The sequence below is a fragment of the Sus scrofa genome, chromosome 9 (assembly GCF_054392235.1).
Source record: "Sus scrofa isolate SSC_HxYL_T2T_F1_AM1 chromosome 9, Sscrofa_HxYL_maternal_Yorkshire_Landrace_v2.0, whole genome shotgun sequence".
In the NCBI taxonomy this organism is placed as follows: domain Eukaryota; kingdom Metazoa; phylum Chordata; class Mammalia; order Artiodactyla; family Suidae; genus Sus; species Sus scrofa.
Window position 1 is genome coordinate 4,224,766 of NC_139391.1, and position 25,381 is coordinate 4,250,146.

A 25,381-nucleotide genomic window follows, 5' to 3' on the forward strand; every position below is an offset into this window, starting at 1 on the left:
AAAAACAAACGAACTGGCAGTGATGCTATTTTATTGTTGTACTTATTTGACCTTTTTACTTGACCTTTTCACAGACAATAGAGTTGTAGCCCCCCATGTGGCTGAAGTCGGTAGGGGAGCTTGCTGTAGGCTTTCTGATGGGAGGAGCTGATTCTAATCCCTCTGCTGGGTGGGGCTTAGTCTCTGGGTGGGATTAGAGGCAGCTGTGTGCCTAAGGGGTCTTTAGGCAGCTGGTTCTGAGGGGCAGGGCTGTGATCCCATCTGGATTGTTGTTTGCCCTGGGGCTTCTCAGCTCTGACTGTGGGTGGGGCCAGATTTTCCCCACCTGGCCCCCTCCAGAGAAAGGCAGCTGCTGAATATTCCTGAGAGCTTTGCCTTCAATGTCCCTCCCTCACAACAAACCACGTTCACCCCTGTTTTCCCAGGATGTTCTCCAAGAACTGCAGTCAGGTTTGACCCACATTCCTATGGAGACTTTGCTTTGCCCTGGGACCCAGTGCACATGAACGTCCGTGTGTGCCTTTTAAGAATGGGGTCTCCGTTTCCCCCAGTCCTGTGGAGCTCCTGCACACAAGCCCCACAGGCCTTCAATGCCAGATGCTCCAGGGGCTCTTTCTCCCAGTGCCAGATCCCCGCACGTGAGGGTTTGACGTGGGGCTCAGAACTCTCACTCCTGTAGGTGAGTCTCTGTGAACCAGTTAGTTTCCAGTCTGTGGGGCTTCCCACCCAGAAGGTATGGGGTTGTTTATATCACAAAATCAGCCCTCCTACTTCTTGACGTGGCCTCCTCTTTTTCTTCCGGAGTAGGCTATCTTTTTTAAGGTTTCTGGTCCATTTGGGTGAAGAGTGCTCAGCCTTTAGTTGTGAATTTTATGGTTTTTAGGAGAGAAGTTGAGCTCCAGTCCTTCTATTCCGCCATCTTAATCCCCTCCTCCTTAACTTATTTGAAAATACAAAAAAGATCTTTCTTAAGAGGTTGGCAATTCTACATCTTAGCATCCTTGTAGTACATAGTGAGTACATAATAAAATCCCTTTTGAAGAGCTGAACCTCTGGTATAAATTATTGGAAAACATTCTACTCTAGTGGTATTTTGGGTGTGTTTTTAATTTTTCCTATCAATCTTCATTTACAAAGGCTTACGGAGGAAGCTGATGTGAGATTTTCTCAAAATGCACAGAGCTGCCATCTCAAAATTGATATAATTATTGGATGTTAATTAGGTGCTAATGAACATGGGCTTTTTAACAAAACGTCTCTGATACATTTATTCTTCAGATATCCTAATGTCCAGAATAGGGATTTGTAGTTGACACTACAGAGTACATGTGGGTTTGAATGTATACACATACCTGTGATCTCACTATGGTTTTTTATTTATTTTGTCTTTTCTAGGGCCGCTCCCATGGCAACCTTATGGTTCCTAGTCAGATTCCTTAACCACTGAGCCATGACGGGAACTCCTCACTATGGTTTATCATAATTTGCCTGCAACTGTAGGCAAATTCTTTTTAAAAACATTTTCATTTAAGTATAGTTGATTTACAATGCTGTGCAAATTTCTGCTGTACAGCAAAGTGACTCAGTTACCTATCTATCTCTCTATTTTTTTTTCTATTATCTTCCATCAGGGTCTGTTCTAGGAGATTGGATATAGTTCCCTGTGCTCTGCAATAGGACCTCCATAACCTCCATATGCTAAAGGAGCGGCTCTAGAAAAGACAAAAAAAAAAAAAAAAAAAAAAAGAAAGAAAAATGCTTTACCCTCCTCCATCCTGCAGGGTCCAGTGGGCAGATATCTCCGTGGAGTAAGAGACCTTCTCAGTCTTATTAGCTGTATTCCTGGGGGCCAAACCCTACTACCTCCAGTTTGATAGCAGCTACTGGCTTCTATAAATGACTTTCTTTCTCTGGGAACTATTGCATTCTAGCTTTAGGATGATAAGAGAGCCCCCCAAAATTCCTAAAAGAGCTTTAAGAAGTAGAGTTTGCAGCCGGGGCTGCAACATCTTCTGTTTGTCTGCTACGTATGGTATGTGCAAGCTGAACTTTGGTCAGCAAGAAGAACTATGGAGAGTAAGAGTCTTGTGCTATACCTTCCCCTTGGCTGCTGATTTTGAGAAAAATATACTTTTAATCAGCCCTACTCCTATCCCAAGGACTGTCCACATACTTTAAAATTGTTATATAATATTGTTATCACAGTAACCCTGCAGAATGTCATATAAAACAATCCTAAATCTGTTTCACCTCTCTAAAAATGTTTAGAGAGAGAGCACAACTTTCTCATCCTTACTGACTCAGCATTTTCATGTCAGGGAGGGTCTTCTCTTGTCTACACTCAATGATTTTTTTTTCCCCACCACAACGTTAAGAGTTAGACATTAACGTTACCCTCCATTTAGCAACTGGCCAAACTGAGGCAGAGACGGATTAGGAACATTCTCAATGCTCCAAAAACGAGGAAGTGGAGGAGCCAGGATTCGAACCCAGGTACTCTGACCTTAGACCTTGTGCTTTTATCACTGCCCAAAGTCCTGGATTCAGACTAGATGTACTTCTGTTGTTCCTGTCCTCTGCTACCTGCACTCGAGGAAGACCGTTCCCACCGTGGCACCCAGACTCCTTTCAATAACAGTCACTGACCTGGTTTTTACTATATTAGGAGCTTTGTGCATTGGCAGTATCATAGCCAGTGAAGTTCACTGAAGGTACAGTTATTGCTCTTTGAAAATTATTTCCAGGAGTAAAAATATCTTTCTGGGCTGTTCAGAATTGCTCAAGGAGCCTCAGAAATAAGGTATATTCAATGTGCTTATTGGTAACGCCAGGTTCTCTGACCTTTCCGTATCCTTCTAGTCCTCCCATGGAAACACATTCCTCTCATAAGAGGAGTCTCCACTCATGAAAACGAATCCAGATTTGTTTTTCTCATTTCCAACCTCAGATCAGAATTCATACCGAAATTTTCGCCAAGTGAAGCAGTCTTGGAAGTCGACTCCGAATCTCCGTGGTCCTGGCCCCATAGATGATGGGGTTGAGCACAGGCGGGACCAGCACATAGAGATTAGCCAGAAAGATGTGCACGTGCCTGGGGACTCGGTGTTGGCCAAAGCGATGGGTGAGGAAGGAGAAGAAGGCAGGCACGTAGAAGGCCACGATGACCCCCAGGTGGGAGCCACAGGTACTCAGAGCCTTGTGCTGGGCATCACGGGATGGAAGGCAGAAGACAGCACGGAGGATAAAGCCATAGGAGACGGCAATGAGGATGGAATCCAGACCCATGGCCAGAAGAGCCACAGTCAGCCCATAGACAATATTAACAGTGATGTCGGCACAGGCCAGTCGAGCAACGCCCATGTGCTCACAGTAGGTGTGTGCCATGACACGGTGACCACAATATGGGAGTCGCCTCAGCAAGAGGATGAAGGGGGAGACGATGGCCACACTCCGGCATATCCCCAAAAGGCCGATTCTGCCTATGACGGCGTGGTTGAGAATGGTCGTGTATCTCAGCGGGTGGCAGACAGCCACATAGCGGTCAAAGGCCATGGCGAGAAGCACCGAGGACTCGAGAGCGTAGATAGAATGGACACAGAACATCTGGGCCAGGCACCCAGCAGAGGAAATCTCGCCCGCCTGCAGCCACAGAATGGCCAGCGTCTTGGGCACAGTGGTGGAGCTGAGAGCCAAGTCGGTGAGCGAGAGAAGGCAAAGGAAGAGGTACATGGGGGCGTGCAGGGTCCTGTCCGTCACTGTGACCAGGACGAGGGCGGCGTTCCCAGCCAGCGCCACCAGATACAACGCACAGAAGGGGAGGGCGATCCAGGGGTGGGCCCACTCCAGCCCTGGGACCCCCGTCAGGAGGAGGGCGGCCGGGAGCCCGGGCTCACTGCTGTTGGAAGCTGGCATGGTGCTGGGCAAACAGAGGGCTCTGTCCAAGGGCTGCGGGGAGTCACCTGTCCTGCGACAGAGAGACTGGCTTCCTTCACATAAGATCCTGGGCTGTCTGTGAAGTCATCTTTCTGAGGCTGGGAGAAACAAGCGTTACCCACTTGTTGAAGAATCCTGAAATCCTCTACCACATCTGATGTGCTTGCTCCCCCTTCTGCTACCGCCCATCCTCATCAGTCTTATTTTGAGTTCTATATTCCAAGCACCAAGCTAAGTATTTAAGCATCTGTCCAATCGGATGCTTCAAGAGTTATCTGTTGCACATTCTGCCCATAATTCACTAACCTTTAGTTAACCCCCAGGGAGGGCGAGTCCTTGTCTTTCTTTCATTCAAGCCTTTCCCTAAGCCCATGGAGTTTTCTTTCTTTTCCCCATGTCTATTTTTAAAGCATCAGTGAAAGCTTCCCTGTCTGCCAGAAGACTTTTCCCTTTTCCGGTCCATAGTGATCCTTCACTTTTTTCTCCCATTTCTCCCTACTGTACAAAAACCTCATTGGCGGAGACTGTGTGGCTATTTCACTTCCCCACCGACCACGACTGTCTCTGTACCTCGTCATTTTGATCAATGTTCACTAAAGACTCAGTTCTGATGACGCTTCATAACATACCATCGACTTCTTAACTTAATCGTATAATAACACATTCATTGTATTGCGTGCGTGTTCTCATAATGTAGCTTCCCAGATATACACCCCAAAACTTCTGTGTACATCTCACCTGAAGAGCCTGGAAAAAGCGAGGCCATGTGGATATTCTCAGCGAACTCAAGATCAAATATCTACAGTGATGGAGTATTCAAGAGGGTGTAACAGAGGAAAGCACGCGCGGTACCAGACATGCCAGCTGGGGGGTCAGCACTTCCTACCGCAGCAAAACCAGCCAGAGTCTTGCACGGCCACCTGTGTGATGGCCAAATGCTACGGTCAGATCGGAATGCCACGCACTTAGTAGAGGCAGGTTAAGGGGTGAAATCTAGGGTCCTGAGGTTGTTAACAGCAAAGACGTCCCGGAAAGAGAATCTATTTTTGCTGTTGAAGCCTCACTAGGACTACAAACACCCTCTCCTAGCAGCCTACGTTTGACGTTTAAATAACTGGGGGAAGGGGGAGAGGGATCTGAGCGATGAAAATCCACATATGGAGTTCCCGTCGTGGCTCAGGGGTTAATGAATCCGACTAGGAATCACGAGATTGTGGGTTCCATCCCTGGCCTCGCTCAGCAGGTTAAAGATCCAGCATTGCTGTGAGCTGCGGTGTAGGTCGCAGGCGCAGCTCGGATCCCGCTTTGCTGTGGCTGTGGTGTAGGCCGGCGACTACAGTTCCGATTCAGCCCCTAGCCTGGGAACCTCCATATGCCACAGGCGTGGCCCTAGAAAAAAGGCAAAAAGACAAAAAAAAGAAAAAGAAAGAAAAGGAACGTACCTTGTGGTAGGCATGCATTTGCAGGTGGAACACGCTGAGGCTGGCGTTCTCTGAGCATGTGTGCTGTGAGTGTGAGGCTGTATGGACAGAGCGGTGGACTGCCAGCTCACAGGTCTGAATGTGTACTCTGGGCTGAAAGCACTGATGTTTTATCTGATCTCAGTTTTCCAGGCTCAGGAAATGTCTTCAGCTCAGCTTGTTGTTCCAGACTCCTCTGGTCAATAGGCTTGGTAAGCAAGGTTATTTATTGATTCTCCCTATGATGCTCAGGTGTGAAAACCAGAGTGGCCTCCTCTAGGGATTTAATCTCTGGTGCACATCTGGAGACAGAGAAAGAGGGGGAGGGTGGATAAAATGAGGGAGAAATAAGGGAAGTTTCCCTTCACGCCTTTTCAAAAAAGGATGGAAAGTGAACACCCAGGGATTGCTGTTCTATATTTACCCTCTCTCCTCAGTTCTTACTTTTTTCTGGGTCTCGTCATTCTCTCTTCTTCACTTTATTTCTCTGTGTCTTCTTGAACTCCCACCCACTGTAAGTCCACCAGCACCCTGTGCTCACGAGGCGTGGCGGGACCTTCATGAGAATGGGGCAGCGAGTCACGGCGGTGGACATGTGCACATGTCACTGGACCGTTAGACTTCAATGCAAAACACAAGTTCAAAGATAAAATGATCAAGAATTTTGTTACGATGATAGCGAAATACTATGGAAAGCAGGAGGCCCTTCCGAGCACGGATGCTGTGCAGTTGCCCAGGTCGTGTGCCCAGGAAACCAGTCCTGGCAGGAAAGGACATCGGTTCTGTAGGTGGATCCCCTAGGATCCCTCGACATCAACCATCCATCAAGCTCTTGCCTCAAGGGTTACTTCCACCAAAGCCCCTTGCAGGACTCATTAACGTCACCCCCATGACTTCAGAGCACTGTACTCTCTGTCCTTGTAAGACACCTCTCTCTAATTACTTCACACTTACAGTCTTCAAAATTTTCCCGTGGGGATTTTCTAGAAGAATTTTCAAAACATCATACGCCCCTTTAAAGCTTTAAGTTGACATCTAAAAATGATCATTAAAAGTTTAAAGAATAGAAATGGGTGCAATTTCCAGGATATCATGAATATTGACATTTAATAATCAGACTCCCACGTGGCAATTTGAAATGTATCCTATGGAATTTCTTTATGTGCTAGAATTTTCAGCGCATCATTATTTATGTAAAAATAAGTGAACAAATTTTTCCTAACTGTCAGAAATTTAACACACTGCCTTATCTCCTTGAAGTTTCTCCATTGTCCCACACATATTTTTGCTTGAATATCTCGTGATAACTTTTATTCTTGTAACAGTGATATTTATATATATTGGAATTATTTTATTTCCTATAACAATAGCTCAATGTCAAAATTTTACTTTTTAAATCGAATTGTCACTGACTTAACAACACAATATGTTTCATTGGTACAACATTATATTTCAGCTTCTGTATACACTGTAGCATGTTCACCCCCATCCAGTTTCGAGCCATTGAATCAGAAACTGGAATTGTCCCTTTGCTTGTAGCCTAGCAGAAGCAATGGGCCCGATGAGAATTGCAACATAAATAACTTCTTAAGATCGCAGACTTTTTACAACAGTGTTTGTGATCATATCCTGACAAGGCAAGAATGATAAAAACGGATTTCTTCCTGCCCGGGTTGTTTATGTGGTTATTTAGACTTTGTTATTCCTTTGTAGGAGCTCTTTGGATCCCAGCCTGGATAAATCTTACTACCTAGCTCCTATGGTCCTATCTCACCTACTGTTGAATATTATATTAACAGAATAAGGCTGCCAAGACAAAATGCCATATGTTGAGTGGCTTAAACAATAGCCACAGTTTCTCATACTTCTGGAGCTTGGAAAGCCCAAGATCCAGATTTCATACGATGTAATTTTAGTGAGAGCTTTCTTCCTGGCTTGCAGAAAACACTTCTGTCATCATTTGACCTTTCCTCCTTTGCAGGGACAGAAAGAGTTTCTCCCATGTCTCTCTCTTTTTTTTCCTTTGTTTTGTTTTTTAGGGCCCAGCCCCCACAACATAGGGGTTGATGTGGAGCTGTAGCAGCTTGCCTACACCACAGCCACAGCAATCCCAATCTGACCCACCTCTGTGACCTACACTACAGCTCATGGCAAAGCCCGATAGATAGGTCCTTAACCCACTGAGCAAGGCCAGGGATCAAACCTGCATCTTCATGGTTACCAGTCAGGTTCTTTTCTGCTGGGCCACGACGGGAACTCCTGAGGTCTCTTTTGATAAGGACACACTGACCATATCAACTCAGGGCTCCACCGCTATGACCTCATTTAATCTTATGTACCTCCTAAAAATCCTGTCTACAAATATCGTTATATTGGAGGTTAGGGCTTTGACATGTAAATTTGGAATAACATATACTCTTGATAAAAATCATAAATATCCACAGATTAACATAATGTAACCCCATGGCCTTAAACCTTAGCTTTACCCAGCGATTATTCTGCTTGCTATGGTTACTTCCCTCTATAACCCCCTCAAGTTCCTTTTCAAACATGTTTGCCCCCTGATATATTTGCGGAGTGTTTAGGATCTGGTAACTACTTACATGGATATAGGGAGTTAATAAGAGCAATATGTGCAGAAAGGTACCTATGTTTTTGGTTTAGTTAGTGTGATGGTTAATTTTATGTCAACGTGGTTGGATCACAGGATTCTGCATAGTTGGCTAAACACTTTTCTAGGTATGTTTGTGAGAGTTAATCTGGATGAAATAGCATTTGAGTTGGTGGACTCTGTAAAACAGAACTTATTTATAAAAATTACATATAAATTATGGAGTTAAAAAGAATAATAGCTGAAATAAAATTTCATGATAAAGGCTCAACAGTATTTATTTATTTATTTTTTGGTCTTTTTTTTTTGCCTTTTCTGGGGCCGCTCCTGCAGCATGTGGAGGTTCCCAGGCTAGGGGTCTAATCAGAGCTGTAGCCACAGCAACACCAGATCCGAGCCACGTCTGCAACCTACACCACAGCTCACGGCAACGCCGGATTCTTAACCCACTGAGCAAGGGCAGGGACCGAACCCGCAACCTCATGGTTCCTACCTAGTTGGATTCATTAACCACTATGCCACAGCGGGAACTCCTCAACAGTATTTTTGACAAGACAAAAAGAAAAAAAGAGCAAATTTGCAGATTGGTCAATGGAGATTATCCGGACTGAGTAACAAAGGAAGAAGGATACAAGGAATTGAATAGAGCTGGAGAGACCTTTGAGACAGCAAGAAGGATACCAGTATTACATGCATGGAAGTCTCGGGTGGAGAGGAGAGAGAAAGAAGAAGAAAGACTACTTGAAGAAATACATCCAAAAACTGTCCAAATCTGATGAAAGCTTTTATTTGTAAACCCAAGAAGCTCAAGAGATTCCAAGTAGGATAAACTTTAAAAAATACACTTAGTAATGGAGGTAATCAAGGGACCATGCAGAAGGGATCTTGGGCTCTAAACAAAGGGGTTTCTCTAAATCTTCAATGAATGATACTTTTTTTTTTGGCCGTATCCATGGCATGTGGATGTTCCATGGGCCAGGGATTGAACCCGTGCCACAGCCATGACCCAAGCTGCTGTAATGACAATGCAGGGTTCTGAACCCACCGCACCACAGGGGAACGCCAGCAGGGATACATTTAAGATGAAAAGCAACTGAACCTCAAAAGTGGAGGAGTAGAAAGGGATGCTAAAAAAATACCGATTTATTGAGCACCAATCATATCCCAAGTACAGTCTAACTTAAACAGAGCGCTTATATAACATAGTTTCAACCATTATGCGAAGTAAGATAATGCAAAATCATCTTAGATAAGTTATAAAACTGAAATGCAAAAGTTTAGAGAGGTTACATAATTGGATTTTATTTATTGAGCATTTTACATTTCATGCACTGTTTTCTACATACATTCAGTAATTTATTGCATTCTCAACATAACCCCCAACGCTAGATATAATCATTGTCTTCATTTTACAATTCACTAAAATAGACAAAGAAATGTTTAATAATACGCTCAAAACACAAAATCAGTGAGCAGGGGAGCAAGCCTTCAAAACAAGGCTGATTTTATCTTGTGCACTGAACCACCGTCCACAGATTTGGATTTCAGTTTCAAATTCACTCCAAAGGTTCCATTTTGGTTTGGTTTGGTTTTCACTTCAAATGACCTCCCATTAGAATAACCCACCATGAGCTGCAGGATCCACTCCAGAACAAGACTGTGCAGCTTCTTGGCAAGTAACAGCTCCTTCTGAGATAACAGAAGAAAAAGCTTGCCCTGTCCTGAGCAATCAGGAGCTGCTCAAAGAGCGTATTCAATGCGTCTCTGAAAAGTCCAATTTATCCGACCAGTCTGTTCCTTCAAGCACTCCTCCCATGTCATACCATCTCTCTCACATCATAGGCTTTCAGTTATGTAACTTTATCTAGACAATTATCCTTCCCATGTATCTTCATTTCTCACCTCCAACCTCTGCAAGAAATCAGGCGGAGATCTTCCACAAACGAGGCAGTCTAAGAAGTCGACTCCGAATCTCCGTGGTCCTGGCCCCAGAGATGATGGGGTTGAGCACAGGCGGGACCAGCACATAGAGATTAGCCAGAAAGATGTGCACGTGCCTGGGGACTCGGTGTTGGCCAAAGCGATGGGTGAGGAAGGAGAAGAAGGCAGGCATGTAGAAGGCCACGATGACCCCCAGGTGGGAGCCACAGGTACTCAGAGCCTTGTGCTGGGCATCACGGGATGGAAGGCAGAAGACAGCACGGAGGATAAAGCCATAGGAGACGGCAATGAGGATGGAATCCAGACCCACGGCCAGAAGGGCCATGGTCAGTCCATAGACAATATTGACAGTGATGTCGGCACAGGCCAGTCGGGCAACGCCCATGTGCTCACAGTAGGTGTGTGCCATGACACGGTGACCACAATATGGGAGTCGCCTCAGCAAGAAGATTAAAGGTGAGACAACAGTTATACTCCGGCATATCCCCAAAAGGCCGATTCTGCCTATGACGGCGTGGTTGAGAATGGTCGTGTATCTCAGCGGGTGGCAGACAGCCACATAGCGGTCAAAGGCCATGGCGAGAAGCACCGAGGACTCGAGAGCGTAGATAGAATGGACACAGAACATCTGGGCCAGGCACCCAGCAGAGGAAATCTCGCCCGCCTGCAGCCACAGAATGGCCAGCGTCTTGGGCACAGTGGTGGAGCTGAGAGCCAAGTCGGTGAGCGAGAGAAGGCAAAGGAAGAGGTACATGGGGGCGTGCAGGGTCCTGTCCGTCACTGTGACCAGGACGAGGGCGGCGTTCCCAGCCAGCGCCACCAGATACAACGCACAGAAGGGGAGGGCGATCCAGGGGTGGGCCCACTCCAGCCCTGGGACCCCCGTCAGGAGGAGGGCGGCCGGGAGCCCGGGCTCACTGCTGTTGGAAGCTGGCATGGTGCTCGGCAAACAGAGGGCTCTGTCCAAGGGCTGCAGGGGGGGGTCACCTGTCCTGCGACAGAGAGACTGGCTTCCTTCACATAAGATCCTGGGCTGTCTGTGAAGTCATGTTTCTGAGGCTGGGAGAAAAAATCTGTTATCCGCTTGTTTAAAATCCTCTACCACATCTGATGTGCTTGCTCCCCCTTCTGCTACTGCCCATCCTCATCGGTCATGTTTTGAGTTCTGTGTTCCAGGCATCAAGCTCAGAATATAAGCTGAGAATCTGAGCCCCGTCTAACCTTCCTGACTCTCCTCTCACGACTTTCTGTACATCATTCCCTCGTCTTCTGTCCCTCGTGTAAGTCTGGGGACACTTCTTTCCTCTTTTCTTTTTTTTCCCAAGTCTATGATATCCTATTTGCCCAAGGAGCCTTCCCCCTTTATTTCCTTTCTCTCTAGTTTTCAAACATCTGGGCAAGTGACTCTGCCTTCCAGAAGCCTTTCCTCTCTAACCTAGGTCTTAGTTTTCTCTCTGTTTTTTTTTTTTTTTTTTTTTTTTTTATTTTGTTGTTGTTGTTCCAAAATCCTATTGAGCTGAAATGATGTCTTTATAAAATTGCAGCCTCCACACAAGCTGCCTGTGTCCGGACCTGGAAAGTTTGATCAGTATTTCCTAAGAGACTCAATCCTGATCGGTTTTAGTAACATAGCATTGACCTCTTGCCTCTGTGCTATAATGTTTTATTTACTTACTCTGTGTTTGTAAGCCAACTGCCCGAATATACGCCCAGTGACTTATTTCTATGTCTCTTCTGAAGTGCCTATAAAGAGGTTAGGCAGCCTGAGTATACTCAAATTCCCCAGAATTGAATGTCTACAGTGTTCTGGGCAGACATGCAGGTGCAACGGAAGAAAGCAAGAGATGCATCGGGCATGGGTTGGGGAGACAGCGCTTTCCTAACGATGGCCATGCCGGCTCAGAATCCAGTGTTCCCACCAGTATAATGGTTGCGCGTATAGACCAGATCACAGCGTCAAATGCGGATAGGGGGAGATTGAGGGAGGGAGCGGGGTGGCCTTGAGCTCAAACAGTGGGCATCCCGGAAGAGTGTGTTCTTTTTGTTGTAGAATGCAGGGACGTTGCCCACCTAAAAGAATCCTCTGTAGCACACCTGGATTTCTGAACTTTAGTTCCGAGTCTGTCACAAGAGTGTTGTTACGACCTTGAGAAAATCCTTGCCTTTGTCTGGAAAGTCTCAATTTATAAAAAGCAACAGTTCAGGAATTGTAGCCTCAGCTTTTCTTCCTGTTCACTGTTTAGCACTGGATAAGTCCCACGACTTTTTGAGACTCAATTTTCTCATTTACAAATTGGAAATGGAAAATGTGACTTAATTTTCCGTAGATGAGACAGAATACAAAAACATGGGATTAAAAATTTGGACACCCAAAATAACATTCTTCCCACTTTTTAAATCACTTGGTCCCATGGCCACATAGCGGCGTGAGATGCACTAATTGTTCTGCCTCTGTCTTAGCAAAAGGAAATCCAGGTTCAGAGGAATGAAATGATGTAAATTCAAGTCACAAAGCACGTGCTGTCACAACTGAACTTAGGTCTCAGGTCCGTGGATTCAACGTTTTCCCCTCACCTGTCTCTTTACAGGGCCAACACTTTAATTTCTGTCTTTTTTCTTTCAAGGTGTCCTAGTGTCAGTATGTATTCGTACAGTACAGTTACCAATTTTCTGATCATTATCTGGCCTCCAAAGAGACAGGTGAAAGTGGAAAGCCCCTCTGACTTTCCTGGAGACTCTCACAGATGGCCCCAGACTAAAGGAAAGACGCTTGTGTGGTTGAGAGCTGGCGTCACTCTCTTCTCTTCTCCTCTGTACTCACCAGCCTCTTGTGCTCACAAAGGATGATTTCAAACCAGTTATGGTATCAAGCTGCTACTCGGAGTGCCTGTGGATGTTAGGACCAGGAAGAATGGGTATCAGCAAGATTTTCTTTCTCTGAACATCGTCTTTTGGGAAACCCGATTTCAAGGACGTACCTGTGTGGTTGACACATGTCCCGAGTTGAGCGCGTTGAGGCTGGAGCCCTCTGATGAGTGTCCTCTGTGGGTGCGAGGTTACGTGGGCCGGTGTGCGGTGGAACAGCAGGTTTGTACAGGTGATGTGCCCTTGGATGTAATGTTTGGTTTTGAGATATGGAAGTCACGGTTCTGTACAGGTTACATGGGTATCATTTAGAGAAGGCTAGAGTCTCAGTGTTCAATCTGAAATGTCCAATCTGCTCTCAGTTTTGTGCTCAGTGAATGTCTCCAGTTTAGCTCTGGGTTTCAGTCTCACTGGGTCAATGGACCAGGTAAGTGTGGTTATTTATCAACTCTCTGATACTCTGGTATGAAAACCCAGGGGACCTGCTCTGGGGATTTTACAGAAGCAGAGATAATTGGATACGCACATACTAAAGACTGAAATTGGACATCCCTCTCAAACTATATACAAAAATTAACTCAAAATGAGTCAAATATATAAATGTTAAAAAAAAATCTGTAGCACCTTTAGAAAAGAAAATGCTTAGGTATAAATTTTTGGGTCCTTGTATTAGACCATGGTCTTGTGATATGACACACCACAATCACAAGGGATCAAAAGAAAAAAATAGATAAATTGAAATTGGACTTTACAAATAATAAACATTTTTCACTTCTATGGATGGTGTCACGAAGTGAAAAGACAACCCACAGAACGGCAGAAAATATTTGCAAATCATATATCTGATCATTTTATATCCAAAAATACATAAAAAGCTCTTACAACTCAACAACAAAAAGACAAATAAATTAAAAATGGACAAGTGATTTGAAGAGAAATTTCTACAAAAAGAAAGAAATACACAAATAGCCAAAAAACCCAGAAAAAGATGTTCAGGAGTTCCCGCTGTGGCTCAGTAGTTAACGAATCCGACTAGGAGCCATGAGGTTACAGATTCGATCCCTGGCCTTGCTCCGTGGGTTAAGGATCCGGCGTTGCCGTGAGCTGTGGTGTAGGTCAAAGACTTGGCTCGGATCCCGCGTTGCTATGGCTGTGGTGTAGGCCGGCGGCTACAGCTCTGATTTGACCCCTAGCCTGGGAACCTCCACATACCATGGGTGCAGGCCTAGAAAAGGCAAAAAGACAAAAAAAAAAAAAAAAAAAAAAAAAAGAAAAGAAAAAAGACGTTCCATTTTAGTGTTTTGGAAAGTGCAAATCAAATGAGATACCACTCTGTACTTGCTAGAAAGGTTGTAAACAAAAACAAAACAAAAAATAGACAATAACCAGTTTTAGGAAAGATGTAGAAATATTGGAATCCTTATGCATTGCTGGTGGGAATGCAAATAGGTAAAGCTACTTTGGAAAACAGTTCAGTTGTCCTTCATATAGTTCTACTTAGAGGTATCAAAAGTCCCAGCAATTTCACTCCTAGGTAAATATCCTAAAAAAACTAAAAACGTATTTTCACATAAAAGCCTGTATAAAATACTTCAGGAAGCCTTATTTCTAAGAGCAAAAAAAAAAAAAAAAAAAAAAAAAAAGATAGTAACCAACGGATTAATAAACAAAGTCTGATGTATTTATGCCATGGAACATTATCCTAGGCATGAAGTATGGATATATAATGAACCTTGAAAACATTATAAGTGAGATAAGACCGACACAAAAAGCCATGTTTTTCATTATGACATTTATAGGGACGGTTCGGAACAGGCACGTCCACAAACGCAGAGAGTAAATTGGTTCTTCTCAGGGCCTGGAGTACATGAAGACGGGGGTGACTGCTAATGGGAGTGGCGTTTCATTTGAGACTGACAAAAACGTTCTGGAATTAGAGATTGGTGACCGTCGCACAACTTTGCAAATGTCCGCAAGAACACTGAATTGAACACCTAAAACTGAACGTTATCCTATGCGTTTTATATATAAATCATAAAAATTTTTAAACATCACCGAATCATGTAATCATTGAAACGTAAACGTTCAACTGCCTGAGCCCCATTTATCTATGCAACACTCTCCATAAAGCAGATGCAAGCCCTGGATGGGGGTGGGGGTACAGAGGAAGGGGCCAGGCTGATACCCGAGATCTGAGCTGGTGGCTAAGATGAACTCATGTATTAGTGTTTATTATCTAAACATCATAGGCTCTAGAGATCTGACCACAGTGACCAAAAAATTAGTTGTAAATAAAAGTTTCAAACAGGCCACAGATGTACCGTATATACGTATGTATTGACATTGCTCAGACTGTATATACTACGGTGCTTACCCAGAGCAATTTCAATAGAGTGCAAGTACTCTGCCTGATCTTTAATAGGTACTTAAATATTTTTTGAAAGAATGTTGGCGTTTAATGATTTGGGTTCTGCTACAAATATGACACAAGGCAGTTACTGCCCTAGTAAGTGGACAATATCCTTTCCGTGACAGTACTTTTTCTTGCTTCTTTAAGTCTGAAGGACTTTGAAGCAACAATTTGGCTCATTTATGTGCCTGTGAAAAGCCATATGGGAACTTCCGGGCTGCTATTTTCCAGATCACATTCGATAAATTGGGATGCTCAGTATCCTGCTCCTGACCTCACACAGCTGTCCGGTCTAAAAGAGGATCGGCGAATTGCTGGTGACAGCCTTCTTCCAGTCATCCCATTAAAGAGAAAAGTCATGGCTCTGCCTGGATCTGTAACTTGCCATTATAGAGATAAAGCTGAGACTCTGTCCCTAGTTCACTGATGAGAACCGTGGTTCCAGCCATACTCTCACCATCGCAGGACTCTGGGTGTCCAGATCATCAGACACATCTGATCTGAGCTCTTGGCTTCAATAACCTCTTCCTGGGATGCAACCTCCACTGTTTGTGTAGTCTTATTGGTTTCATATTCCACTCCTGTAGAACTATGGAATGAATTACACCTATTTCCTTCAAGCGAGAGTAGGGTCACCCACCTGTTTCAGGCTAGAAGTGGGTCCAGTGTCCATCTAGTCTGTGTGTCTGCTTGAGCTGCTGCCAGCAAATGCCAAGATACATACTTTAGGGGGCAGAAAGAGGAGCCATGTTTCACGTGGGTGCTGGTGTGTGGAGAACCTTCTGCACCTACAAGATTGGAGGAGAAGAGGGTATAGAGCGATTAGTGAATTGGATCTGGGTCCTGTTGGGGTTACCTGACCTTTTACCCTTTTGAAGACATAGCCACACAATTCTGCTCATTCCACACCCATTCTCCTCCTCCAGTATTTCCTTCTACGTCCTCGCGCTTGCGTTCGGGTTTCCTCATCTGCCAGCAATGACCCTTCTTTGTTCTTTCCCTTTCCTCTCCCTTCTGCCTGAGGCTCACTGTGTTGATTTTCTGTTGCTCTTGTAACATTATCACAAACGTAGCAGCTGAAAACAACAAATATCTCTTATCTCACCTTTCTGTAGGTCAGAATTCCTGATACCCGAGATGTTTAGGGTCTCCGAAGGCTGAAATCAAGGTTATGGCAGGGCATTTCTTCACGAAGGCTCTGGGGGATAACCTGCTTCCGGGCCCACTTCAGTTCTTGGTTGAATTCAGTTCCTTGTGCACGTGGCACTGAAGTTTCATTTTCTTTGCTGGTTGGTAGCCAGGGACTGATCTTCGCTCCGCAAAGCCGTCCCCATTATTTCTCTGCCTTTTCATTTGGTTCCCTCCACTAATGGGTTGAGTGGCTCCCATGCTCTAAATCTCTCTGACGTCTCCTGCTGCTGCATGTTTCTGATTCCAGTCTGAGAAAGTTCTGTGCTTTTAAGGGCTCGTGTGAGTAGATTGAGGCCACCTGGATAATCCAAAGGGAAAAAAAAGATCTTTAAGACCCATCACTTTAATTTCATCTTCAAAGTCCCTCTTGCCAGGAAAGGCACATACTTAGCAGTCCCAAACATGGACATCTTTGCAGGGGGGACATTCGTCCTACTGCATTCACTTCAGTGACCTTTGCTCATTCTTTGAGAATCAAGAGTGATAGTCCATGTACCTGGAAATCTCCTCTGACTGTCCTAGAATATTCCAATTCCCGTCCTTTGTTCTGCCCTAAAAACCCTCCTTGCATCTATTCTCACTGTGTTCACTGAGCTACTCCTTAGGAGTCTTGCAAACGAGACTATGAATTTTCATACTTATTCTTCTATACCTTACCATGAACAAATTCATGCCTAATGCTACATGAATGAATTACAGATACTTTGTTAACATACACATTACACCACAGACCTTTAGGGTAGGGATTGAGACTTTGTTATAAATGAAAATACAGTATCTTTTTTTCATTTGAGAAAACTAAAAAAAAAATACTTATGAAAAAGGAACAACAGACAGAGAGTTCAAATAAATCCATGCCTCTTGATCAGGGCTTGGGGTGATTTCCCAACCTTTTTCATGACTCCCAGGGTGACTCGAAGTAAATCAGGTGACACACCTGATTTAGTCGTGCGGTGTGACAAATACACGACAAGCTGCTGCATTTTCAGCCCAGTAAGTCTCAGACAAAGAGTAGGTATCTGAGAGGTTCTTGCCTACAATAATGGAAGACCTAGGTTTAAATATCTTGCCACTAACAAGCTAATATAAATTTTCTGAGATGTCCCTTTTCCTTTCTAGACTATAGTGACCTCTTCCATAAAATGAGGGATTAGACACAACATTTTCGCAGGTCCCTTCCTTTTCTGATCCTTCTTACTCCTGCATATTCCCATGAGCAATGAAATATTAAGTCGGAGAGGGTGGAACACTGTAGCTGCTCTATATTCCCAGCAGTTCGTGAGCTCTTGAGCTGATAAATACTCAAGAGGCTTCTTGGATGCAGCCTTATATTGCTCAGGCCAGGGAGTTGGCAGAGATAATGGGGGGCTATGAGCAGAGCACACAGGGCCCCCACTACCGCTCTTCCTTCCTCTGCACCTCCGTGCATAGAGTGTTCTCAGGTAGGTACATTGGAAGAGCAGACACTCCAGACTCTGGCCCTAAGACACTCAGCCCCAGCTAAGAAGTCTTGAGTTTACAACATCATAATCTGAAGAAGGAAAGGCTGGCTCTAATTGGAGTCAGGTTTTTTTGTTTTTGTTTTTCCTTGCATTGTTTTTCACCTTTGTCATTTACCAGTTCTACGTTTTCCATGTGGTACACTTGTTCTCTGCCTCCCTGCCAGGCTCTCTGCTTCCGACATTATTGCCTCAGCAGGGGTATCTCATCCGGCTGTAGTTTGGATGCAGATGCCTTGGTGTCAATAAGCACCCCCAAACTTTTCTGAGTGTAAACTGGCGTAAGGGTTGTAAAAACACTGGCTCCTTTGGAAGCGCTTTGCAAGACCTATTTCATGCTAAAAGATTCAAAACCGAGGCTGTCTGCATAATGCACCCACAGGCAAACAGATGCTTAGGAAGAGCTTTCGGATAAGGAAAACAAATAGATCCTCTGAATACGGAACTGAGAAAAAGTGCATCCTGAGAAGAAAGGATAGAGGCATCCAGAGGCTGGCAGAGGAACAAAGCAGATTGAAGGCTGCAGGTGAGCGTTTAGAACTCAGAGGCTGTAAAGCTTTATGTCTTAAGAGTTTTCACAGCGGTTCACTCTTGAATCTTCACAACCTCATTAGCAGAGTTTCTTAGCATCTCTAATTTACAGCAAGGAGAATAAAAGCCCGGAAGGGATCTGTGACTTACCGAATGTATCTCTGGTGCCAGGCCTTGCACTGGGCCCAGTGGGGCTAAACCAATGACTGAGTCAGAGTGGAGTTCTTGGAGCTGGTGAGTCAGGAAGAAAGGTAGGGTTCACAGTTCTGTAGGGATTGTTCCAGCTGCATGACAGGAAGGTATGCTAGAGAACAGGCAGAGAAACAGGTGCCCAGGAAGATGTCGGCCTATAGCAGTGGGAATGGTAGGAGAGGAGAGAGGTTACCTCCTCTGGCAGTGACCAGTCAAGTTTTCATGGAGGAGGGCAGCCTTGAACCTGGGCCCTGGAAGATGGATTGCGTTTGTATGTTCACACATTCTGGGCATCTCTGGTTCTTGGGGAGTTATAGTTCATGTTTGAGTAACAACAGGTAGAACAACCTGGGCATTTGAGGTATAAGTGAGGAAATTTTGAGAATTGAGGTCAGAAATATTGATTTAGTACTGACCCTAGAGGGCCCTTCATTCTAGGCTAGTGAGTTTGGATTTACCCTTGGGTAAGGAGGGAGCGTTCAATATTTCTTATCAGAACAGTGCCAGTTTTAGATTTGCCATTTAAAAATATTGGCCGTACTCCAGATAGAGAGTGAAATAAAGGCATGATGTTTATTAGGGGGACATTGTTATGGTGCAAGGATGTGATTTCTTGGATCCGAAGTGTGAAACTACAGGTGGAAGGAAGCAGAGAAAGGTGTTGGCAGAGGCACTTAGGGGTCCGTATTTTCATTGGTTCCTATCCCATTTAATGTAGGTGAGGAAAGAAAGAGTCAAAGTGATGTTTGGATTTTGAATCTTAGTCTCAGGCATAATGATAATATTATTCAAAGAAATGGAGAACCCAGAGAAGAGCCAATTCCACAGTACAGAGGAATGATTATTAATATTGGAGCTTTCTGTCTGGTCACTTATGATGGAGCGTGATAATGTGAGAAAAAAGGATGTGTACATGGATGGGTCACTGGGTCACCCCGCAGTACAGTAGAAAATTGACAGGACACTGTAAACCAGCTCTAACGGAAAAAAATAAAAATCACTGTACAAAAAATTTTAAAAAATGAACTATAATATTGTAGCTTTCAGCAGCTAGGTGCTATTCAGTTCTGCAAGAAATTATTAAGAAGAGACTTTCAGTAAATGAAGTTATTCATGGAGAAAACACCATAAGATCCATGGATAGAAGAACAAAAAGTTGGGTGGAAATATGGGAGTCCAGTGCATCTTGACTGTCTGGAAGGTCATCTCTGGATGGACGTTTCTGTCCATCCATTGTATGTCTGATGAATGGATGGAAGAATGAAGAACCGAGAGGTTATATAGGAGGAAGAGAGCTGGGGAGTCATAACAAGGTGGCAAATGGTCGGTAAGAGAGAGTGGACAGAGGAAACGCTGATGGCTTGAGGAAGAAGTGGACTGCTCAGGAAGCGGGAAGAACAGTCAAGGTGAACCAAACTGATTAGGCTGCAACGTGAGGGGCTGGATGGCACGTGAGAGTCTTAAAATATCAGCTCCAGGTCCTGAATAAGCTGCCTATCTGTCTTTTCTACAGGATAGTGGTCCTTCAATCTAAGTATTTTTCCCAGCATGGGCGGTAACCCTCACAACAGCTCAGAGTGGCCAACTTTCATCCTGACAGGGCTCCCGGGGCTGGAGACCTCCCAAGACTGGCTGTTTCTGCTCCTTGGTACCCTGTACGCGGTCTCCATCGTGGGCAATGCCCTCATCCTATTCATTATCAAGGAGGAGCAGAGCTTGCACCAGCCTATGTACTACTTCCTGTCCCTGCTCTCAGTTAATGATCTAGGCGTGTCTTTCTCCACACTGCCCACGGTGCTGGCCACATTTTGCTTCCACTTCAGGGAAATCAGCTTTGATGCTTGCATGGCTCAGATGTTCTTCATCCACCTCTTCTCCTTTATGGAGTCTGGGATTCTGCTGGTCATGAGCTTTGACCGCTATGTGGCCATCTGCAAGCCACTGCGCTACGCCACTGTGCTCTCCGATGGCCGTGTTGTACGCATGGGCGTGTCTGCTTTCATCCGCAGCTTCTGCCTGGTTTTCCCGCTGCCTTTCCTGCTGAAGAGGTTGCCCTTCTGCAAGGCCAACGTATTGTCCCATGCCTACTGCCTGCATCCGGATCTGATCCGTCTTCCCTGCGGCGACATCACCATCAATAATCGTTTTGGTCTCTTCATTGTCATCACCACCTTTGGCCTGGACCCCGCACTCATTCTCCTCTCCTACGCGCTCATAGTGCGCTCCGTACTCGCCATCGCATCCCGGGAGGGACGGCTAAAGACGCTGCACACGTGTGTGTCACACATGTGTGCGGTGCTCATCTTCTATGTGCCCATGGTCGGGGTGTCCATGGCCGCTCGCTACGGGAGGCACGCCCCGCCGCACCTGCACACACTCCTGTCCCTGGTGTATCTCTTTGTGCCTCCGATGCTCAACCCTGTCATCTATTCCATCAAAACCAAAGAGATCCGCCAGAGGCTGTGCAGAATGCTGGCGGGAACCAAGTTTTAAGCAGGAGACGGATGGAAAGGCCCACACTCAAAGGATACTCCACAGATTGGGGTTTTCAAGACCTATTTGGCAAGACTTTTTAAACTGCCCTTTGGGAACGAGTCTACTCTTAGGATTTCTACTACCGCGTGTACACCCTGGCATGAGCCAGGAGGTTTTGGCAGGGTATACTGGGTCATAATTTTTTAAAAAAGGAATTGAACAATTTCCTCTTTTGGGGGGGCATTTTTAGGGGCAAACCCACAGCATATGGATCCCAGACTAGGAGTCCAATTGGAGCTGTAGCCGCAGGCCTACACCACAGCCACAGCAAGGTCAGATCTGAGTGGCGTCTGTGACCTACACCATAGCTCACAGCAATGCTGGATCCTTAACCCACTGAGCGAGGCCAGGGATTGAACGCTTGTCCGCATGGTTACTAGTCCAGTTGGTTAACCACTGAGCTACAATGGGAACTCCTAATTTCCTTTTATTATTAATCCAAAAATTTACATCATTAAAATGAGTCAGTCCTTTTGTCACAGTTGCTTCCAGTTATCCTTGTTTGAAGCGAATTATCACAGAGGAAATTGCTTCCTACCATGAGAACCCAATCATCATGGCTAAATGATTCTTTTCCCCAAGGTTATGTCAAAGACAGTTCTTGTTTAAATCTTTGTGGACTCTCCCCACTGTTTTCAAAAGTCGACGCATCATTCTGCGTTTCCACTCGCAGAGTGCGCGGGTCTGAACGTCTCAACGGCCTCACCTCCTTGTTGCCTTCTGTTTTTTTTGGAAAATAGCCCTCTTGACAGGTGTGAGGTAATCTCCCATTGTGGTTTCCACAGGCATTTCCCTGATGACTGGGGACATTGAGCATTTTCTCATATACCTGTTTGTCTTCATGGGGGGAATAGATGCAATCTGGGGAGACAAGATACCATAATTACTGTGTGTGGTAGCCCCCAAAAGGGGCAACTAACACAGCCCATGGGGCCACAGATTTCCGGAGGGAACAATGGTTTGGATTAATTAAGGGAGAAAAGTGCATCAGATACTTTACAAAATTCTATTCCAAAGTGAAAAGATGGTTTAGGTTGGAATGGTCTTGTTTTTAAAAAAATTATGTCATGACCCAAGCGTGGGCCCTTTTGCAAAACAGCACTATGGAGCTGATAGGTGTCTAGACACATTGACCAAAAAAGTTGGAGTCGTGTGTGCCTGGAATATGTTCTTTTACATGCGATTCTCTAAAGAGCAGGGTAATCCGTTTTGCAGAACTTCAGGGAAAAAAGGCTGATGGTGTTGTGCTAATAATGTAGTTATGGTAAAAATATTAGCTGTGTGTTAACTATTTGCTAAATGCTGTGCTGGGTGCTTTGAGTACATTAAAAAAATAAGACAGCACAGAATCATCTTTCATGGCTCTTATGTACTCATGCAGGAATAGATAGTTTATTGTTTACATTAAATCACTTAATCACCACTCTGCAGGGGACTAGATAAGATCAATGGAGAATGTAGTATAAACATTTGTTAGGCTAGGAGGTTAGGAGAATCTTCCACGGGGATAATTTAAACCAAGATCCAGATAGAGGAAGAGAAGGTGTTTGGAGAAAAGCTCTATGATTGGGGAAGCAGCACTCCTGAAAGCCACGAGGAAGGAATAAACTTTGCATATGCAAGGACCTGAAAGCTCATTGTGGTGACAACAGGGGGAACAAAGGGAAATTGGCTCAAGACCAAGTTTGAAAGGAGGGCGTTGGTTATGCCACACAGGGTCTTCCAGCAAGGCTGGACGTTTATCATTATGGGAATGGAAATGATACGATGGAATTTTACTTAACATCGTTCTGTGATTTGGAAAGTGCATTGGAAAAGGGCTGAATAATGGTAGGGAAATCGGTTAAGACTTTGCTGTAATTATCTAAGGTTAACGTGGATATTCTGACTAGAGAGTAAGTAACGCAGAGTGGAAAGAAGCTGATTCAAGATTTAGGAGATCATATTTCTGCAAGCAGCATTTGTAAGTCCAACATGTATTTAATGAGCTGCCTGAACATTTTTTTTTTTTTTTTTTTTTTTTTTTGCTTTTGCTTTTAGGGCCACACCCGAGGCACATGGAGGTTCCCAAGCTAGGGGTCAAATCAGAGCTATAGCTACGCTGGATCTGAGCCACATCTGTGACCTACACCTCAGCTCATGGCAATGCCGGATCCTTAACCTGCTGAGCGAGGCCAGGGATCAAACACGCAACCTCACAGTTCCAAGTCGAATTCGTTTCTGCTGCACCACGATGGGAACGCCCGCCTGAACGTTTCTAATTCATCCTTCAGGACTCAGTCTGAACCATCCTTCCGAAAGGTTCTTAGTCACGACACCCTGAACGTCTCTGAAGACAATGAACACAAGCACTTACGGGTTTAGTCTACTGTCCTGACGGCTGTGAGAGCAGAGAGGGCGCATCTTCTTCACTGCGGTGCTTCATCTCCTCTCTGCGGTTCTGTCCCTTAGGGATGAACCTGCACTAACCACGACAATGACACGGATGCATCGTGCTGTCAGGGAACAATGACAAACAGAATTATTACATGGGCAGAAATCAGCTTTGCAGCTCAGCTAGCACATCCTACCTGGTGGGAGATACCATAATTACATTTGAGGTGAACAAAGAATAAGAGAAGGGGCATAATCATAAAATTCAAAAGCTTCGTGTCCTAAATTCTGATAGGCAGGTTCCCTTCACCCGATCCTCAACAGCAACCCATTAGTCCCTGGTCCTTAGTGGGCCAGTCCTGCCTTCTCCTTACAGAGGCTTGATGGATGCTGCCCTTCAAGTCCCTTTTTTCTCTGCTTTAATCTTCTACTCTAGCTGGAGATTGTCTTCAGGCATGCATGTAGAGTATATTTATTTATAAATGTGGCTTTTCCATCCAGATTGGAATCTTGGTTTCACCCATAATTTTACGGTCTTGGCAAGTGTCATAAACTCCCTGAATCTCAGATATCTCATTTGTAAAAAGAAGACAAAAATGTAATTGATAAGGATTCTGTGACTATTAAGTAACAGGTATTAATTTTATATTAATACTAATTTAATAAAAGGATAAATAAGGTACACAAGGATTCTAGTAAGACTATGGCATGTAGTAGATGGTCAATTAGTGGAAACTGTTTTTCATATCCTATGTTTTAATTAGGTTAAGTTAGTCAAGTTTGAAATGTCTGGTAATCATTGTTTATAAAGTATCATTTTTGACTGATTTATCGATTAATTGGGAAAAGATAGAACTAGTTTTTTTTTCATTTCTAAATAATTAGAGGTACTTTTCTTTGATGTTCTTGCTCTGTCCTCATACACACAGTGTCACACACACCCAGACACCACGACAGACCCTAACAAAGGCCTTCGGAGACAATAAATTCTGAAGACTTTTGGCGTTCCTCCTCACGTGAGCAGTGGAGACAGGATTTGGGGCCTGAGTCTGGAAATTGTGTTCAAGTCCTGACTTTATATATGCTTTTGCTGTGGATGTCAGCAAGCCTCATAACCTTTAAAGTGAATTTTTTTAATCATAGAAGTTTGGATATGACACAAGATGGTCCGAAGACTCTCCTAATTTTGACTTTGAACTAGCATCTTGGAATTCAGCCTGCCTCACAACTCTAGAGCCCCTGTCTCATCTTCTGAAATTCTTTTCCGACTGATGGGAGATTGGCAAGTCATTGTAATAGTTCTTGTTTCATAATCGCTTATCACGTAGTATTTAGTTTCACAGTCAGTTGAATCTATAGGCACTTGGTGCTCCAATTTCACAAATGAGGAATTTGGAACTTGAGCAAACTAAGTAACTTTCTAAAGGACATGCACTCAAACAGGGAAAGCGGCGGTTTTGAACCCAGATCTGGACAAAGGGTGGCAGACTGCCCCAGTCTGCAGCCTCAGAGGGGTTGTCCCCAGTGCAGGATCTTTAGTGCTAAAACCAGTGCAGCTCCACTCAAGCTAGGATGGTCACTCTATTTGCTGACCACAACTATTGCGATTATGTTAATGCTGTTCCTTGAAATCTATTTGGGTTGTGACCTAATTAGTAGAAAGACCCCTAATTTAGGAATCAGTGAGAGTCAGAGGGTCTGGGATGCAATCCAGCTGTTTTTGACTGAGTGGGCTCTTTGAATTCCTCATCTATAAAAGGAAAGACAACACAGGTAGAACTCAATTTCTTTGAAGCCCGTAGGTGGGAGAAACACCAGGGCATTTCTGAGGCGCCCTCCA

General features: G+C 44.6%; 3 protein-coding genes across 3 annotated transcripts in view; 1 reads left to right on the plus strand and 2 right to left on the minus strand.

The window, feature by feature from the left end:
- Positions 1-24,440, plus strand: part of LOC100526123 (olfactory receptor 51I2-like) — a 40,610-nt gene extending 16,170 nt beyond the window's left edge. The window contains exons 3-4 of the mRNA XM_084975003.1: positions 18,293-18,436; positions 20,147-24,440. Coding sequence (XP_084831129.1) covers positions 20,182-21,126 — 945 coding nt within the window. The 5' untranslated portion in view covers positions 18,293-18,436; positions 20,147-20,181 and the 3' untranslated portion in view covers positions 21,127-24,440. The remainder of the gene's footprint in view (positions 1-18,292; positions 18,437-20,146) is intronic.
- LOC100517356 (olfactory receptor 52D1-like) lies at positions 1,738-5,361 on the minus strand. The gene has a single exon (XM_021062361.2). The coding sequence runs from the start codon at positions 3,910-3,912 to the stop codon at positions 2,956-2,958; it is 957 nt and encodes a 318-aa protein (XP_020918020.2). The 5' UTR covers positions 3,913-5,361; the 3' UTR covers positions 1,738-2,955.
- The window catches only part of LOC100525938 (olfactory receptor 52D1-like), a 29,081-nt gene continuing 12,477 nt past the window's right edge, over positions 8,778-25,381 (minus strand). The window contains exons 2-8 of the mRNA XM_084974993.1: positions 23,525-23,663; positions 18,592-22,029; positions 16,326-16,709; positions 15,861-16,008; positions 12,924-13,094; positions 12,767-12,832; positions 8,778-11,004 (exon numbers count right to left, since the gene is read on the minus strand). Of these exons, the coding sequence (XP_084831119.1) occupies positions 9,926-10,882 (957 nt within the window). The 5' untranslated portion in view covers positions 10,883-11,004; positions 12,767-12,832; positions 12,924-13,094; ... (2 more) ...; positions 18,592-22,029; positions 23,525-23,663 and the 3' untranslated portion in view covers positions 8,778-9,925. The remainder of the gene's footprint in view (positions 11,005-12,766; positions 12,833-12,923; positions 13,095-15,860; positions 16,009-16,325; positions 16,710-18,591; positions 22,030-23,524; positions 23,664-25,381) is intronic.